Source organism: Etheostoma cragini, chromosome 9, assembly GCF_013103735.1.
Source record: "Etheostoma cragini isolate CJK2018 chromosome 9, CSU_Ecrag_1.0, whole genome shotgun sequence".
Classification (NCBI taxonomy): Eukaryota; Metazoa; Chordata; class Actinopteri; order Perciformes; family Percidae; genus Etheostoma; species Etheostoma cragini.
In genome coordinates, this window is record NC_048415.1 from 20,152,140 (window position 1) to 20,170,321 (window position 18,182).

Consider the following 18,182-nt stretch of genomic DNA (forward strand, 5'->3'; position numbering starts at 1 on the left):
AAAAAGAAACAGATAATTGCATTTGGGAATTTCCTCTAAAAAGTAATCCCAACTCTTGTGCCGATGGACGATATCATCGCGGACGATATCATCGCAGACGATATCATCGCGGACGATATCATCGGCAGTCTCAAGCGAGAGAGAAAAGGTGTAAACGTGGAACACTATCACACTTTCCTTTCTTGTGGACACGACTGTGTGCATGCATCAATAAGTCTGACGTCTTGTGGATACGGCACAATGCTACGTAGGATTTATGAATGTACAGAACGTTAGCAACACTAGGCTAATTCACGAGGGTGCTATTTTATGTGTGAGCTAATATTGCGCATCTGTTCATGTGCACTGTCAGAGTTATGCTTCTATTTGTTGAATGCATTATTCAGTGCAAATATAACCGAGAATGTAGTTTAATCTTAGTAATTATGGTATATTAGGCTGTTAATGTTGCTCTGTTAAATATAAACGTTCCACTTTACTGTTGTTCCGCAGAGCACGGGGATCTGATTGAGACGCATTAATAGATGCACCGTAGTTAAATTGTAATGTAGTGCCCCTACCCGCAGGCGGCAGCATAGCCATGTTACACTGTCTATTTAAAAAGGGCATTTAAATGTATGTCTGATTGTTTCTATGGTAACTATCAGCCCATAATAATAGAAATATTCATGATTTCATCGTCCATTGCAATGTTTTTCTGTAAACATTGTCAACTGCCAATGTAGGGGACATCGCCCCAACCCTAGGCTCAACTATCTCTCGCATAGTGACCTCCTTGAAAAATAACTATTAAAAGATTTAGGAAAACAAACTAACATTAAAGCGAGCTCCAGAACAGGATAAACGGTTTTGAAAATGGGTGGATGCCTATAACAGTTCAAAAATTTGATGCTGTCACAATTGTTTCACTGGTTCTAGTCACTAAGCCAGTTACATTACTTTGTTTTTTTAGTTGGTTAGAGACAAAGTAGGCAGTTTTAAGATAGCTCACTTTTTTGCGATTTAGGGCATTTGTCATGAAATATTTGTTTAGAATAAATAGAGTAAACAACAGAGTAAATAATTATCATTACTTATTCAACAAAACAATCGGTAGATAAAACATATTTAATTCCACCAACAAACAAAGAAAAGTCGATAGGCAGGAATTTTAGCAATGTGACAGAAAGAAGGTAATCCTTCTCATACCAGTTTTCCCATTGATACACATCAGAATATGCACACACACACCAGGTAAAATTAGGTTTTCACTAGCAGTGTTTAATCATTGCTCAGTCTTTATGGTGATGTAACAGAGCCAACGACTACGAAGAGCATCCACATCGCTCATCTCTCCTTCATTCTACCTCCTCCCCTCACCGTGTTGATGCTGTTACTGTACAGTCATCCTACAGCAAGAACATTGCATGCACACTATGCTTGAAGCCAAATCAGAGTGACTCCATCGGCGTTTGCAGTCCGCCCCGTCAGACATAATGGTCATTCACCCCTGATGTAATGTAACCTGAAGCTCTTCCCACTAGGAGCCAGTATTTGTCCGGCTCCAGATACAGCGCCTGATTATCTAGTCTGATGTAATGCCAATACATAAAAAAGCTAGATGGAAAAAAATAAGAAAAGGAGGAAGTCGGAGATGATGAATGTATGAGACAGTGTGTGACTGTGTGTGCTGTGTGAAGGGTGACACAGCGACAGAGACAGACACGCAGAGAGAAGCTTCATCTAACCTGACATCTCTATTCACCCCACCCAAAGTCTTTACTAATTGTGAAAGGGATGGGGAGAAAATCTACTTTGTACCACATATAGTAGATATCAAACGGTTTATTTTTAGATAACATCGGCTCTACATTTGTACCATCCAGCGTGACAGTTGGGACAGAAAATCCAGACTCAATTAGAAATGACATTTAAACAGGGTAAATAATTGTGCATGACTGTGTGCATGCACATGTAAAAGAATGACCTACTGTAAGTGTGTCTGTGAAGGCATTTTTTCTGAGCTTGATTTGTCTTCTCTCTTGATCTGGTCTGTGCGTGTGTGTGAGAGAAACTGTGTCTTTGCTACTTCCATGTGAGTCACTAGCCCATGGTGCAGGGTCAAATCCAATCTGGTCCCGCAGAGATATGTTCCACTGCAGTGACACCACACAGAAAGAATGCCTCTTCCTATTGGCCAGACTCCAGCTGTGCCTGCTCTGTGTTTGTGTGTGTGTTTGTGTGTGTGTGCTGTTAACATGTTGGCCTGTGTACGCACCGTCTCATCCGCTAACTTCTCCAGTTGCTGAATGTAGGGGGTGATGAGAGAGTGAAGGTTTCTTAAGATCTCTTCCACAGGGAGAGCTGAGAGCAGGAAGCCGAGAGCCTGCATCAGCCACATACACTGACTTGTCTGCAAGAAAAGCAAGCGGTGAGTTTACAGTCATTTTTCAACACTTCTTTTTTAGACTACGACTGAAAACATGTTACACAATTCTTTCACAGTGTTTCTTTTTTTAAATATCACTTGACTGCCGAGACACAAAAAGAAAGGGAATTTAAGAGAGCACACACTGACCTTGTGTATCTGTTTTATAAGCACCTCCTTGAGAGAAAAGAGAAAGGGATGGTTCTATTGTTTTGAAAGCACAACAAAACCTACCCTAATCCAAAAATAACTCCCAAATAATACAACTGTAGTAATTTCAAAGAGTAAATGTTATTTCTGGAAAGCAGGAACATCACAGAAGCCTCCAACGCCTTAGCCGTTAATGTAAAAAATAAATCTAAATCAAATCGATTGTTACTGGCTCTCCTACTTGGAACAACTGGGTGAAAAAAGCAATAGCATAATAATAAAAAAGAGACACACAGTTACCTGAGAGACAGCTACTATGTTGGTTGCGTAGGGTGGCAGGTCATATTTGCACTCCCTACAAATTTTCTTGAGTGTAGACACAGAAGAAACAGAAAGGTCTGGGTTCCCCAAAGCCTGTAGCACCAAGGGCAAGACACTGCTGAGCATCACTGGGTGGTCTGCCAACCATTCAGCCAAAGCACCTAGTGGGAGAGAAAAGGTTCAGATACAACTGGAATTAAACAATCCCTGTTTCTACCTGTGTTGCCTTTTCATTACACTACATTCATGTGAACGGTCGTGATGTGTGCTGAGATGATTCTCACCTATAGTGAACATCACTGTGTCTGCTAGTTGGACGTTGTTGATGTTGATTCTGGGGATGAGTCCTATCAGGCCTGGGATGACGTCAGAGTAATTCACATCTATCGTCTCTGCTATGGACTGGAAGCCGTACAGTAAGGCTTCTGTGTGCTGGAGGAGGAGAAGGACATCAGTGGGGATTTTTCATCACCAGTTGAGAAATATGGAATTACAGGAATGACAGAAAACAATTATTTAATAAAAATAAAAAATAAATTATCGTGTTAAGTGAAAATAACCCAAAATCAACATTAAATATAATCTAGGTTTATTAAGATTTCAGATTGTGGAATTGCAAGCTAACTATCAGTATTATATTATAATATGTTATAATATAATAATTATATTATAATATAATTAGATATTATAGTATAATAATTAGGCCTGTAACAATTATTACTTTTTTTTTTTTTACATAATAACCCGTTTTTTTACTTAGCCGCAATTAATTGCTAACATTAGCTAAGGTCTTTAATCTTTAAGCATGGTAATTGTTGATTTTGTTTAGATATGCCCTATTGTATTTATTTAAGTGATTACTGGTTGAACTATTTATATTTTGTATTAATATTTCAATTGTTCGTTGTCAACACTATACACTATACACAAGGGGGGGTAATAAAGAGGCGTGGTTTACTTTATATGCTGTGTATTTTAAATGTGACTGAAAGAGAAAATTGTCCGAATTATGTTTGGAATTGTTACAGCTCTAATAAAAATGTTAAATACCGAAAACAAGGTACTGATCTTCAATAGTTTATCAAATGGTAGGACACATGTTCAGTACTGGCTTCGGTGCAACACTCAAAGAAACAGAGAATATTTCACGTTTCGTCTTTGCTCGTCTGCGTTTGTCTCACCCACCTGCCATGATGTGGGCTGCTCTGCGTTAGTCAACAGTCTCCCTAATTTATCATACAGGTTACTCAGCAGCTCTGCTCCCAGCATCTCATACACGTACATGAGTGTGTCTGAGATATCCACCCTGAGGGACGGACATGCACAAACAAATTTTAGGAGAATGCACCCTTGGAACATAATCTGTTAACATATTTGCCAGACAGGTTTTGCCCTCTCAGCTGCCAGTCCAGTGAGAGTCTATTAGAGCCAAACACACTCATATGCTGACCAATCACCCTGTCAGCGAGACATTTCTAAAACACTTGCAATCAACAGTGTGCAGCGGGAAAAGGCATGTACAAAATACAGAGACAGGCATATAAATGTGCACATACACACCTGTAAATCCTGAATTGCTCTTTCTCATCAGAGGACCAGGATGCATATTCCTGGTCAGAGGGGAACTGGGCTTTGTGTAGAAGAACATCCACCAACTGGAAATATACTGGCCTGTAGACCTGCAGATACACTGCCTGCTTATCCGACTCAAATGACATTATTTCATCCTGAGGATGGAGTAGGGAGAAAAAGAAATTGTCTTGGGTCTGGAGGAGAACATTATTTCTGCACTTCACTGACCAAAAACATCTGTTACGACTCACACACGCTATTAACTGACACCCAAGTGAATTACCCATTTTACAGTATTTATCATTCCTTTATCACTAAGAAAACGATAAATCATCTGTAGATGTAATATTTTCTGCCTGCTCAAACTTATGGATAAGGTAGAAGAGAATAAATCTAATTTATCAAGACAAGCTGCCATATTTTATTATTTGAAAACTATAGCCAAAGACCCATTAGCAGCACATTCATTCAATGTGAAAGGAACAATGTTTGTCTAAAGATGACTGTTTCAAGTCTGACTACAATGTGCAAAGCTTATTATGTGGACGGGTTTTACGTACCTAGTAAAGATAAGGTGAGAGAAAGAAAGGGTAAATTAAGCCCGTAGGAAAATATATAGTCCCATTTATTTTTTGAACTACCACAGCAGATTTTAAAATTAACTTTTTTGTTCACCAGCCAAAAGTTTAGTTAATGTTGACATTTTACCATCCACTCAGTAGATTAGCATTGCTTTTGTGGCTGGTGAATTATCCAAATCTACCAGCCAATTGGATATTTTAACAGCATTAAACTGGTGGATGGTGCTAATTTTGAACCCTGACGGCATCACTTTGACATTACGGGATAGATGAGGTTTTAACATTCCTTACTTGTAGTGTATACCAGAAGGTGAGTGTGAGCGAACTGGTGGTCTCATTGACTGGGTAGTGGCCAGGGATGCCTGTACAAAACATGATCATGTTGACTAAAGCCAGGAAGCTCTGCCAGTGATCCACCTGCTCCAACAGAGTCCTAGAGAGAGGCGTGGGTGGAGGGAAGAGAAGGAGAAAAAGTAAACTAGCAACCTTCTCTCTCTATGTCACTCAATCAGTAGACACAGCAACACACAAAAACAAGACAAAGGACAAAATATTGCATGTTATGTTTCAGTGCAAATTAAAGTTAAGAAACCTGTTTCTCTTATATAGCTGGCTATTTTATTGAGATTATATCAATCATTATATCACCATACTAAGACTGAATAATAATTGAGTCGTATATGTAAATCATTTTGGCAAAGAGAAGTGTACTAAATCTTTACATTGATAAAGATTAACTGAAAACACACACACACACACACACCTGGAGTGGTTTTCTCCCAGTGTAACGGCAATACGGCAGATACCATGGCAGGTCTCCATGTCTCCATTCTGAACCGCCTCTCTGAGCTGGTCCTGGAGGGCCAGCACTTGAGGAACCAGTTTTAGCAAAGTGTTCACATATCTACAATCCATGGACACACACACAGACAAAGAAAAAAGAGAAATGACAGTCTGTCAGATGTCCAGTTCATTTAAGGAAAACAAGCTTTAAAAAAGTATTGCAAACAGTGCTGTACAAGTGAAAAGGACATAGCATGCTCAGCCAGGTAGCATCCACTGGTGAATATCAAACTGACTCACACCGCTAACAGCTAGGTTTATGTATTTTTTGCTCTGTGTCAAAACATGTGTTTATTTCAAATCATATCTCAGTCCAAGTCAGTCCAACCTCTGATCCAGCACACCCACCCTAAAAAACCCACACATCTACCAGGGAACCAGAAAATCTATTCAAAGCTCCAGCTCAGAGGTTAGCTGCTGCTGTCAGTTATTATTCCGTCTTCTTCCTGTGGTCTCAGCCGTCGAAATTTACCTCGCTCCAGCTAAAACACGCGCATGTGCTGACACACACACAAACTTGCAGAGACACACTGGTACACACACTCCTCAACACAGGCTCAAATCTACTCATGTGACAACATCAGACATCCTCCAGTCATCCTTAATGACGGCAAGTGAAGGGGCGACATTTGGAGATGAAGGGCGTGCGTGTTATGTGCATATGTGAATGCTATAAATGTAAACCATATTACATGTGTGTCAGTCTCAGGGGGGTTTTATGGTATGCAGGCAGGCGAGCATCTGAGAACATCAATATGGACGTGGTCAATTAGAGCCTTACCGATAATGGATTTTTAAGGCTGATAAAATACAAATATTTGGTTATTTAAAAATCCGATATTTCAATATATCGGGCAATACATATTTTTTTTAAAATCCAGAAACGTGTAAGAAAACATAAACAGGTTTCCCTAACATTAGTTATTTGTAGGTAGTTGAGTTAAGATAATTTGTTTCATTGTCACAACAGAACAGAGGAACATCAAAATGTATTAAAGAAACAAAAACTAAAATCAGTGTTGCCAACAGGGCCGTAGTAGAGCGCCCTCTGGTGGACAAACTATTCAACACCAACAATCATAACGTGGTTTACAGTCCCTTTTTATTTTATTTTTTAAATTTTTTTATCAGACAAACATTTATTTATCATTATAAATGATTCTGATGAATAATTATTTTATTTTTTCATCAGCCATTTTAAATGCCAATACAGTTTGGGAAATGCCTCATATCAGCCCTCCGATATATCGGTCGGGCTTTAGTCAGAGTCAATGAATATTCATCAATGACACAGAAAGGTTGTGTGACCTCTGAAAAGAAACAAAAAATTAAAAAAACAAGCTGATTAGCTCTTAGATCTAATTGTAGGGCTTTTGGTATTTCTGCTTAATAAATAAAAAATTATACAACAAACAAAACTGATGTTGATTAATTTGCTGTGAAAGAACAATTGGTCTAATTGTTTGGCATTAGTAGCCTAAATGACCTTACTAGTCATCCAAAAATAGTGGACAGCATTCTCTGCTCTCTAGTTTACATGCATGTTGTACCGAGGCCCTGGGAAGTATTTGTTATTCTCAATTCCCTCAGGACACCTTATAAGCAGAGAAGCCAAATCTATGTTCCTGCGTCATAAAGCTGAGTCTCCTACTCAGCAACCAACACTGATTCAGCCTTCAGTGGCAAAAGCTCCACCCTGCTGAGATGTGATGTGTATGAATCTGGCCTCCATCAAATGTGTCAGGAACCTGTGTGTGTTTATGGCCTATAATATCATCTGTGCAGGGTGCCTGAGTAACTCTGTGCGAGCAGTGCAGGGACCGACTACAATTTATGTGAGTAGCAGACTGCACTCATGCACTCAGAAGATCATTCATTTTTAACAAGGTGCTTTGCAAATGCAGGTCATGTACTCTTAGCCTTGGAAAAGGCCTTGGTGTGTATGCAATACAACAAAAAGGGCAGAATAGATTTGTAAACGTTGCCATGAAAGAAGACATTCTGCAGTGTCCTCTGAGACTGTCTGCTGCAGTCTCCTCTCATCATAGTTGCCTGTCCTCTCGTCTTTTGGTCTCTGCCCTACTGTTATACACTTTCTGCCTCCATCCTGACTCCTCCTTTATTCTCTACCTCCACCACCCCATCTCCCCCTGATGCTGTCTGCAATTACTGCAACACTCCGACACAGGGGAAATGGGTTACCTAGCAACAGGATGCAGCTGGACCAATAGCATCCCCCCCACTCCCCCTTTCCCCCTCCCCCAAATGACTTGACTGTAATGTGTTTAAACAGAGGGAGAGAACAAGAGACAGGGAGGAGGGCTTAGTGCTGATGGTGAGAGAAGTAAAAGGGGGAAAGAAAAGCACAAAGAAACAGAGGCAGAGTTAGAAACAAGATACCAAAGAATAAACAAAGACATTAGAATCTACAGATGGAAAAAGGTGGGCTACAACTTCCTAGAGAGGATGGAGGAAAAACCCTTGCACCAGGTTTTCTAATACATTCATTTATTTTCCTTCTTTCTCATAGACACACCACACACACATTTTCGGTTGTAATATAAACCCATAAATCACACAATGATCTGTCAAAAACAGCCAAATCAAGAGATGCTACTAATGAGAGAGTCAAGAACTGTGGGAGGACCTAACCAACACATGCAGAATCCAATCTATCACTAACCTACTCTTACCTCTAGGAGCCCAGCAACAATTTCTGCTACTTCTACCTGTTACTCCACTGCCATTAATTGTCTTCCCACCATCTGTTCTGCAAAATGTGGGCGCGTTTAAACTAACTTGTCAGCAGCAAATTCACACTTGCATACTTTCATACCTTCCCCTTGCACCCTTTCTTCTTTGTATCAACCCATCCCAAGCTCTGGGTCTCCCTCTCACGGGGAGGGGTAATAGTTGCCTGCCATGTCTGAATCAACCAGGGCATGATGACATCTCTCCCCAGCTCTGTAACCATAGCAACGCCAGCCAACCGAGAAATTACGCTCTCCTCCCCCTGGCTGTCAACTTACCCTGTATCAATCCCTCCCTCCTTGCCTCCCTCCCTCCCTGATGCCCTTCCAGTGCCCACCATGTCCGTTTCCTGCCCTTGGCTAATGCATCTTTTCCCCCTCTGTTCACCCTCTCTCATCTCCATTCGGCACTAGTGTCATTTCTCTAGTCAAAACCTTCACAAGCTTTCTTGCCATACAGTAACATCATCATTTCTTTCTTTTTTTGTGCCTTTTCTTGGGTTTTTAGTGCAGACTGTCACCGATTTGTAAACACCTTTGGGAGTCGGGCTGTGAGATGGCGTTGACGATTGCCTCTACCGCTGTGTCAAAGAGCTCTGGATCATGCAGGGCACTGAAGCAGTCTTGCACCAGGCCTTCACTCTCGTTGAGGGGCACATCGAGCAGCACCCAGGATGACAGGCAGCGCAGCACGCGAGCTTTAACTGCCCCGGGGCTATCTGTCCTTCTCAGTAGTTGCTGCAGTAAGGGACACACTGACCCCCACTCACGGCCCAGGGCGCCGCGAACCTAGAGGAAGGGTCACAATGAGGGTTAGACTGCTAGTGTACTGCTTTGTAAGAAGGCTAATTGTAAGCAGAGTTTTCCATACGCTGATATATTTGTGGCGGCACGCAAGAGCCAAGCTAGTAGGGATAGCTATAAGTTAATCTTAAACCCATTCAGGCAACACTGAACACATTCAGTGAGGAAAATAAGTATTTGAACACCCTGCTATTTTGCAAGTTCTTCCACTTAGAAATCATGGAGGGGTCTGAAATTGTCATCGTAGGTGCATGTCTACTGCGAGACATAATCTAAAAAAATAAATCCAGAAATCACAATGTATGATTTTTTAACTATTTATTTGTATGAAACAGCTGCAAATAAGTATTTGAACACCTGTCTATCAGATAGAATTCTGACCTTCAAAGACCTGTTTGTCTGCCTTCAAAATGTCACCCTCCACTCCATTTATTATCCTAAATTAGATGCATTGAGGTCGTTAGCTGCAAAAAGACACCTGTCCACCCCATACAATCAGTAAGAATCCAACTACTAACATGACTGTCAACCTCCCTCGGACTGGGGCTACATGCAAGATCTCACCTCGTGGGGTCTCAATGATCCTAAGAAAGGTGAGAAATCCGCCCAGAAATACACGGGAGGAGCTGGTCAATGACCTGAAAAGAGCTGGGACCACCGTTTCCAAGGTTACTGTTGGTAATACACTAAGACGTCATGGTTTGAAATCATGCATGGCACGGAAGGTTCCCCTGCTTAAACCAGCACATGTCAAGGCCCGTCTTAAGTTTGCCAGTGACCATTTGGATGATCCAGAGGAGTCATGGGAGAAAGTCATGTGGTCAGATGAGACCAAAATAGAACTTTTAATTCAACTAACGGTGTTTGGAGGAAGAAGAATGATGAGTATCATCCCAAGAACAGCAGCCATACTGTGAAGCATGGGGGTGGTACCATCATGCTTTGGGGGTGGTTTTCTGCACATGGGACAGGGCAACTGCGCTGTATTAAGGAGAGGATGACCGGGGCCATGTATGTGACCTCTGTAATTGAAAACAAAGGCTGCTGTACCAAATATTAATGTTAATTTTTTCAGGTGTTCAAATACTTATGTGCAGCTGTCCATTCAAATACATAGTTAAAAAATCATACACTGATTTCTTCTTTTTAGATTATGTCTCTCACAGTGGACATGCACCTACAATGAAAATTTCAGACACCTCCGTGATTTCTAAGTGGGAGAACTTGCAAAATAGCAGGGTGTTCAAATACTTATTTTCCTCACTGTATGCAGACCGTTGCTACAAACTGGATGTTAGGTAGGTGTGTGTGTGTGTGTGTATGTGTGTGTGTGTGTGTGTGTGTGTGTGTGTGTAAAAGGTCAGCAGATTAAAGTAGTTAGTGAGTAAAAACTAAAATAGGGTGGAGAATTAAAATTGGTAAAATAAGAATAACTTTAATAGAAATAGTGTTATGTATTTTTTTCCGAAATGTTCAATAGACACCCACCACAACAGTGTTCCAATTGACTGTGAAGTGGGAAGAGGCACAGGTTGGGGATCCATGAGTGTTGTGAGTCATGCTAGACCACATTAGCCCAAGCCCTTTATGAGCTGTACAAGCTGTTCAATAACATTTCCAGCATTAAATTGCGGATTTAAATTATTTATCTGAGAATATCCGATTAAAGAGTAAGTAAACAAGACCAATAATCTGAAAAAACATTCACTGCCAGCTTTAGGTACTTGACAATCTTCAGTACTCTGTGCAATAGAGTCATTTCAGTGGGTTCTCGAAACATATTAAGGTTGGATACATCCTGACAAACAAATTAATCAAGAAAACTGTAAATATTGCACAGGGGGGCACCACCACCTTCGGAGTTGGGAGAAGGTACGTACCTGTCCCTTTCTATACTGTGGCAGGCGGCTGGTCTGGAACTCCTCCGGCAGGACAGTGAGCAGCTCCAGCAATGCCAGGCAGCGTGCCCGCCCGTCCACCCCTCCCCCCTCCTCCTGAAACACCCGCACCATCTCTGCCACTGCACCAGGCCAGGCCTCAGGCATTGTGTTGAGTGCCAGAGAAGCCAGGGCCACACATAGCCGGGTAAGCACCATCTTGGAGCCGGAGGAGAAGCAGGCAATCTGGGAGAACAGCTGGGTCTTTAGAGACTCATACTGGTCTGAGGGGATGTCTGACCAGTAGCGAGAGATCTTGGTGTGAAGCGCGCTGGCACCAAAGTACTGGATCTCTGGCACCTGTCAGAGATAAGATTAATGCAAATGATACAAAATTCTTTGTTTGTGTTTGTGTTTGTGTGTGTGTATGTGTGTGTATGTGTGTGTGTGTGTGAGAGAGGGAGAGACCATGTGAGTGTTTGTATACCTTATCTGGGCTTAGTAGGGCCCAGCAGAACTGCCAGGCCTGAGGCGAGACCTGAGCCTGCATAAGCCATTTCTGGGCCAGATTCTTGTTTTCTATATTGGGATCGTAGTACAACTGGTGAAGGGCCTATGAATAAAGAAGAAAGAGGAAACAATGAGAAAGAAAAGTTACAGAATCTGTACAATTTGTGGATGGTTAAACAATGGGGGGGTTAAACAACGTTGCACAAAGAAATACCATTTGAGAACTGGTTGCAACTACACTAATACACAACAAATATTCACAAGAGTGGGTGTCAGAGATAACAGACCAGCAGAAGGAAAAACATGGTCCTTTAAGCTCTAGTTGATGGAAAAAGCTGGTTACCTAGAGAAAAGAGCATCTTTTCCCACTCGTAACAAGGCAAGCACGCAGACACATAGTGAACAGTTTACCTCAAAAAACCTTAACAATGGTGAAAGCAATGACCTGAAAACAGCACTCTCTGAAGCACAGCTCGGGCTAATTTGAGTACTTGAGTGCAGAGAGAACAAGAAGGGGCAGCAAGACAAAGAGAAAGTAGATGAAGGATGAGTATGAGAGAGGAAAATAAAAGAAGGGTAAAAGGGAGTTATAATTAAAAAGACACCTCTAATCCTGGCCGTGCCACACACACGCACACAGGCACACACGCACACACGCAAACGCACACACGCAGATCAGTGTAGCTTCTGCGATCATCTTACATTCATCGCACCCAAATTTTTTGTGCAATGTGCATTATATGGATAGGCGCACTGCATATGGTTAACTTTGCAAGGGTAAAAGGTTTTCATCAACATCTACACCACAGCCTTGATGATGCATTGCTTGCTGACATATTGTAGTACAGATATAATCAGGACATTACAAAGTGTCCTTTATCAACATATTTAAATAATTTTAAAGGGGCGGCTGTGGATCAGTGGTAGAGCGGTTGCCTGCAAATCGGAAGGTTGGTGGTTCGATCCCCGCCCCTGCAGTCATTGTCGAAGTGTCCTTGGGCAAGACACTGAACCCCGAGTTGCCCCCGGTGCTGCGCATCGGAGTGTGAATGTGTCTGAATGTTTATCTGATGAGCAGGTGGCACCTTGTACGGCAGCCCCGGCCACAGTGTATGAATGTATGTGAATGGTGAATGGTTTCCTGTAGATGTAAAAGCGCTTTGAGGAGTTGTTAAGACTATATAAGCACTATTTACATTTACAATTTAAAAAAACAATAAACCTGAAAAGTAGCCATTGAAATAAAGTGCTTGATTTGTAATTTGAGAGTTGTGGAGGGGCAGTGCACGGTCTGCACTTGAACTGCAGCGTCTCTAGTCTGCCTGTGGACGCCTGTCTGTTTATAACGGCGGGGAAATAATGCGTATCCGCCGGGCCGATACGCGTAGAAACCCAAATATTGGCCCAATATATCGGCCAGCCGATCCAATCGGTCTATCACTAACACACAAACAAAACTGCTGGCAGCCAGCACTAAGTGTCTGAGCAACACGGGACACATAATCCATCCAATAATCCATCTGCCAGCAGTCTTTCTCTCCTCTTTCTTTCTTCTCATTTCTCTCTCTGCTCCTACCAGTTTCATTTGATCCCTCTGCTCTCTCTCTCCTTCTAAAAACTACATTTTTCCCGTTTTTCTCATCGGAGACGTTTTATGTAGGTAGGATGAGTAATACTACGATGGGTTCCAGACAGGAATGTAAGCGATTAACTCTGAAAAAATAATCATGGTTTAACGATTACCATCAACGATTATTAGGCATCAATTAATTTCCCTGCCAATGTACGAAATGAACACTACATGTACTGTACATGAACACTCTAGATTTGAATGTTATTTTTTGCTGCCTTTTGAAACAGAAAACAGTAACAATTTTGAATGTTTTGAAAAGGATTATATAATCAATCTACAACCGTTTTATTTAAATTGATCTGTATTTCCTGTTGCAGATGCAACGGGGATTTCTGCAGCCTTTTGTGAGGTCGGGGGCTGGCCCTGTGTTTTCCGGGTGTTTGCTAACTCTATGCAACTTTAAGAAATTGCAGCTGTAAGTAACCCCACCGCGGGGAGCCCCTGTGCGTCGGTTGTGCCATGTGTGTGTGTGTGTAAATGCGAACGTTTCTGTTGTCAAGGAGGTTTTATAAGAACTACACACACAGCTACACATAACTTGCAGTCAGTTAACATTCTGTGTAGCGGAGCCTTTACGATTAATTAACCGTGGCGTTTTAAAACGCGCTTAATAATGAAATTGGTTACCCGCTGCATCCCTAGTCACAGAGTATGATGTGTGTAAGAGACATCTCTAGGTGCAGGTATAGTATGTGCAGCTTTGACTAAGCTGGTCTCAATAGTCTAGCATCTCACACAGCAAAGTTAGAATTTTTATGAGAATCTTTGCACTTTCAACAGTTGGAAGGAAAAACCTGAACCTACGAAAACAGGCTTATTTTGATTTAAATGTTAACAGATTTCTGTAGACAGCGCTGCGTGACAGAACTGATGTCAATGGTTTCTATTTTTTTACGAGTTGGCGGGGTCTTTCTGAGGAACATTTTCATGCCTTCATTTGATTAAAAAAAAAAATGAGGATGTTATTTGTTAGTCTGCCTCACTCTACCCTTTCTGTAAGTGAAACTGTGATATCGGACTTCAAAGCAGCAGTGGATCATTACAGCAGTCCACCGTGTGATCGCAGACCTCTCCTTATCCAAGCCCAAACGGCGATGTGTCTGTGTCTGTGTCTGTTCCTCCTAGGTTTATTATCAAAAGACGAGGCACAAAACAGTCTGTTCATTCTGCTGCTTTAATCTTCTTACAAAGAACCACCGCCTGTCTCCTCCTAGAAATCACGCCAGACATGCAGCAGTTATCTCAACTAACTTTAATTGCCCATCATTAATTGGTTCTTACAACAAGCAAAACACATGCACACCCTTTTAAGTAGTAGTGTTTATTTGCACCAGAAGCAACTAATGAAACTGAAACAACTAATTATATCTACAGATGGTAGCAACCTGCCTGAACCACCTGGCTTCAGGATGGCGTGCTCTCCTGGCAGACACTGTCAAAGGTCATTAGCCTCCTCTACAATTCTTTTCCAACAGGAGGAAGAAGAGGCTGCAAATGGAGAAACATGGCTCAGTTAGACTAATGCACCATCTGCTCACACATAACCACGGATTTACTGTAAATGGTATACACTTGTGTTGTGTGCTCACTGCCAAGCCCACAAGAAGAAGCACAGTGTAGATGCTGAGCTGCGTTAACAAAGACCACTACAATACCTATAAGAAATAAAATATCAAGGACAAATATGAAGCACATAAATGAGGTAGGAGCCATTATCCAAACAAAAAGATGGTTTACCTTATTAAAAGGATGAGCAAGTGCAAGAAAGCAGATGAAGAGAAACAGGTGGCAGCATGGCTTTTTTTTTGTAAACATAAAAATGTCTCCTTCCCCACATGAGGCATAAGTACAGAAGCCTACACACATTTTGTCTTTGCGCACTGTGTTCACACACAGCGGGTAATGGCATCTCACTGCCATAGGTCTGTGTCTGTGTGTATGTGCGTGTGTGTGTGTGTTTGTCGAGCCATCTGTCCAATAGAGTGTCACACTCAAAGTCAATGTAGTAATAGGAGGGCAGTGTTGTTGCTGTGCTGCAGAAGGCATCATCACACCACTGACCCATCATGACACGGTGCTATAACTGTTCGAACCAAAGATACGCAGAGGAATGATGATTAATAAGCAAAGAATAGTTTGTGTGACAGTGTGCGCGGGTGGTTGAAAGCACACGGCCAAGGCAGAAATTAAGAATACCATGTTGCCAATAGTGATAAAATCTCAGCACGTCCACAGCAAACAACAACCACTTGCACCAAGTGTCTCCAAATGCAAACCTCGGTTACATGAACAATTTCCACCAAATACAGCATACTGTTTCACAGCAAAGTGTAGGGCTCCAATTTAATCTAAAATCTACTTGCTTGGAATATTTAAATAGTGGTTCTAGACAAGACTAATTATATTTGGGTGGAAATGTGATGCAGTACACACACCCTTTCATTCTACACACAAAGATAGTGACAATGCGGAACGTTGTTTCACAGTCCCGAGATTGAACAAAGAGCTTTCTGTTGGACACATACAAGTACTGGGCCAGGAACCATCATCTCCACCACCATGTACTGTATGAAACCTGCACACACGCTCCACCATCCCACTGTGTAACAGTGACTACGTTTGCATGCAACACTAAGAAGTGTGTCTCAACTGGTTCTTTTTAACCGCAGTTCGTGGCCTCTTGCTTGTTTATGGCTTACGGTCATCTATGTGTGTTGCTATGGGTGTTGTACACAAATCAACTAGCCAAAACCTTACAAGGCTGGGGTAGAAATGCATGCATGCATGCCCCCCCCCAAAAAAATAGCCTCATTTCTGGTCAGAAGGAGAAACAAACCTAATTTTAAACATTGAAAGACTTGGATACCAACAGCTTTATGGATATGTGCCTATATTTCAACACTAACATTTTCAAGGTGGTTGAAGGGATGAAAGAGGAAGGGATAAAAGAGGAAGGGTGTTTGCACACGGTCTAACAAATCCACCTTAAAAAACAAAACCTATTTTGCACAGCCACATGTGGAAAATTCTTTTTTCATTAGCCATGTGAACAGCTTAGGAAGAATATTAATAAGCGGGTTTTTTATGTGCATGTAAACGTAGCCAGTGACATTTCTGCACTGCTGGTCTTTTTTTTAAATTTAACTCTTTTAGAAACTGGTTCTCTCATCTCATGCTCTCATCTTTTGGGAAGCCAGTTGACTTTCTATTGATAAACACAACGAGGAGTCTGATGCTAGTGTGTATATATTACTGTTACCTGATTTGGTTGTTTGGCAGAGAAGGCAATAAAATTACAGGTAAAAGCAACATCTCCTTTTCAAAATGCATTGGGTTGGTGGTCTGACACAGATACTAATATTACGTTTTTAGGTGCAGATACTATAGAAACCCATCGTCTTGCTCTTATTCCAGTGAACAAACACCGGCATGCTAATTCCATAACTAATTACGTACAACTACGTCAAGCCAGATGATATAGAATAATCCAAATATGGAAAGAAAAGAAAATCATTAGCCCAATGTCTGAATGTACATTCTAACTACAGCCATGTCTTAGAAGAAGAATATATGTTAGGAAATGCAAATGTGTTGTTATTAAAAAAGTTCTCATAGCCTTGTAGATTGAGTGCTTTAACAGGATCTGAAAATCCACCTTAAACTGTACAAACCCACACACAAAAACATCTGAATAAAATATCATGTCATGTCAAAATGATATTTTAGAGGCCACCTTTTACTGTGCCCCAGTAGCGTTAGGTGGGATCCACATTTTTGTTGGATAGCACCCTTTGGATTTTTGGGCCTCCTCCCTATTTTACCACGGTATACAGTATTACCGTGACTAATAAAAATGATGACGTAAGGCTATGACGGCGTCACCACACTGTTGGCTTGTGCCTCCGCCGTTGAGAAAGTGAATACCAAACACTAATCCTGAAACACCGCTCCTTCTCATTAGGCTGGAACCCCAAATGCTCCCAAACTGCAGAAGTTGTGTTCTTCTACAAGACCAGGTCACTTGCCATATCTCTCTCCCTCTCTCCCTCTCTCCACTGTCACGTGATGACAACCACACATAAGCATTTTTTGGCATTAAATACATTATATGTAATATTTAATCCTTGTCTTCTATGTAAATGCATTGCATTTTTTTAGTGACCGTACTAAAACGGATACCGTTGCTGATTTTAAGACCCTGCGGTATACCCTATTACCGCCCAACCCTCTACCCCAGTGTGTTAAAAAGAGGAGAAGCAGATCAGTTTGATGGTCGGAGTTCAGTTTCTAAATATGCAGTGCCATGACATCACAAATGACATTCCTTAACACTTTTTATTTCCTTTAGAATTATCTTTACTAGGGCTGCAACTAACGATTATTATCAATGTTGATTAATCTGTTGTTTATTTCTCGATTAATGGATTACTTGTTTGGTCAATAATAATGGGGAAAAATGTTGATCAGTGTTTTCCAAAGCCCAAGATGTTTACAGTTGTCTTGTTTTGTCCTCAACTGAGATGTCTTCAGTTTCCTGTCACAGAGGAGTAAAGAAACTAGAAAATATTCACATTTAACCTAGAATCAGAGTTCGAATTATTAAAATAGTTGGCGATAAATTAGATAGTTGAGCACTCATTGATTCCTCTTTGCAGCGCCAACCATTATCCTACATCTAACCATTGCAAACATTTCATGTTCAGATAATCAAATAAATCACTGAATGCCTAATGT

The 18,182-nt window shown here is 41.3% G+C and overlaps 1 protein-coding gene across 3 annotated transcripts in view; it reads right to left on the bottom strand.

Moving 5' to 3' along the window:
* The window catches only part of LOC117950385 (importin-13-like), a 28,124-nt gene that overhangs the window by 7,994 nt on the left and 1,948 nt on the right, over positions 1-18,182 (bottom strand). For all 3 annotated transcript variants that reach the window (XR_004657879.1, XM_034881405.1, XM_034881404.1), the window contains exons 3-13: positions 11,793-11,918; positions 11,309-11,665; positions 9,160-9,413; positions 5,795-5,935; positions 5,323-5,464; positions 4,439-4,605; positions 4,064-4,184; positions 3,163-3,310; positions 2,858-3,039; positions 2,558-2,584; positions 2,258-2,392 (exon numbers count right to left, since the gene is read on the bottom strand). Coding sequence is in view for 2 of the 3 variants with exons in the window: in XM_034881405.1 (XP_034737296.1) it covers positions 2,258-2,392; positions 2,558-2,584; positions 2,858-3,039; positions 3,163-3,310; positions 4,064-4,184; positions 4,439-4,605; positions 5,323-5,464; positions 5,795-5,935; positions 9,160-9,413; positions 11,309-11,665; positions 11,793-11,918 (1,800 nt within the window). In the remaining variant the exon portion in view is untranslated. The remainder of the gene's footprint in view (positions 1-2,257; positions 2,393-2,557; positions 2,585-2,857; positions 3,040-3,162; positions 3,311-4,063; positions 4,185-4,438; positions 4,606-5,322; positions 5,465-5,794; positions 5,936-9,159; positions 9,414-11,308; positions 11,666-11,792; positions 11,919-18,182) is intronic.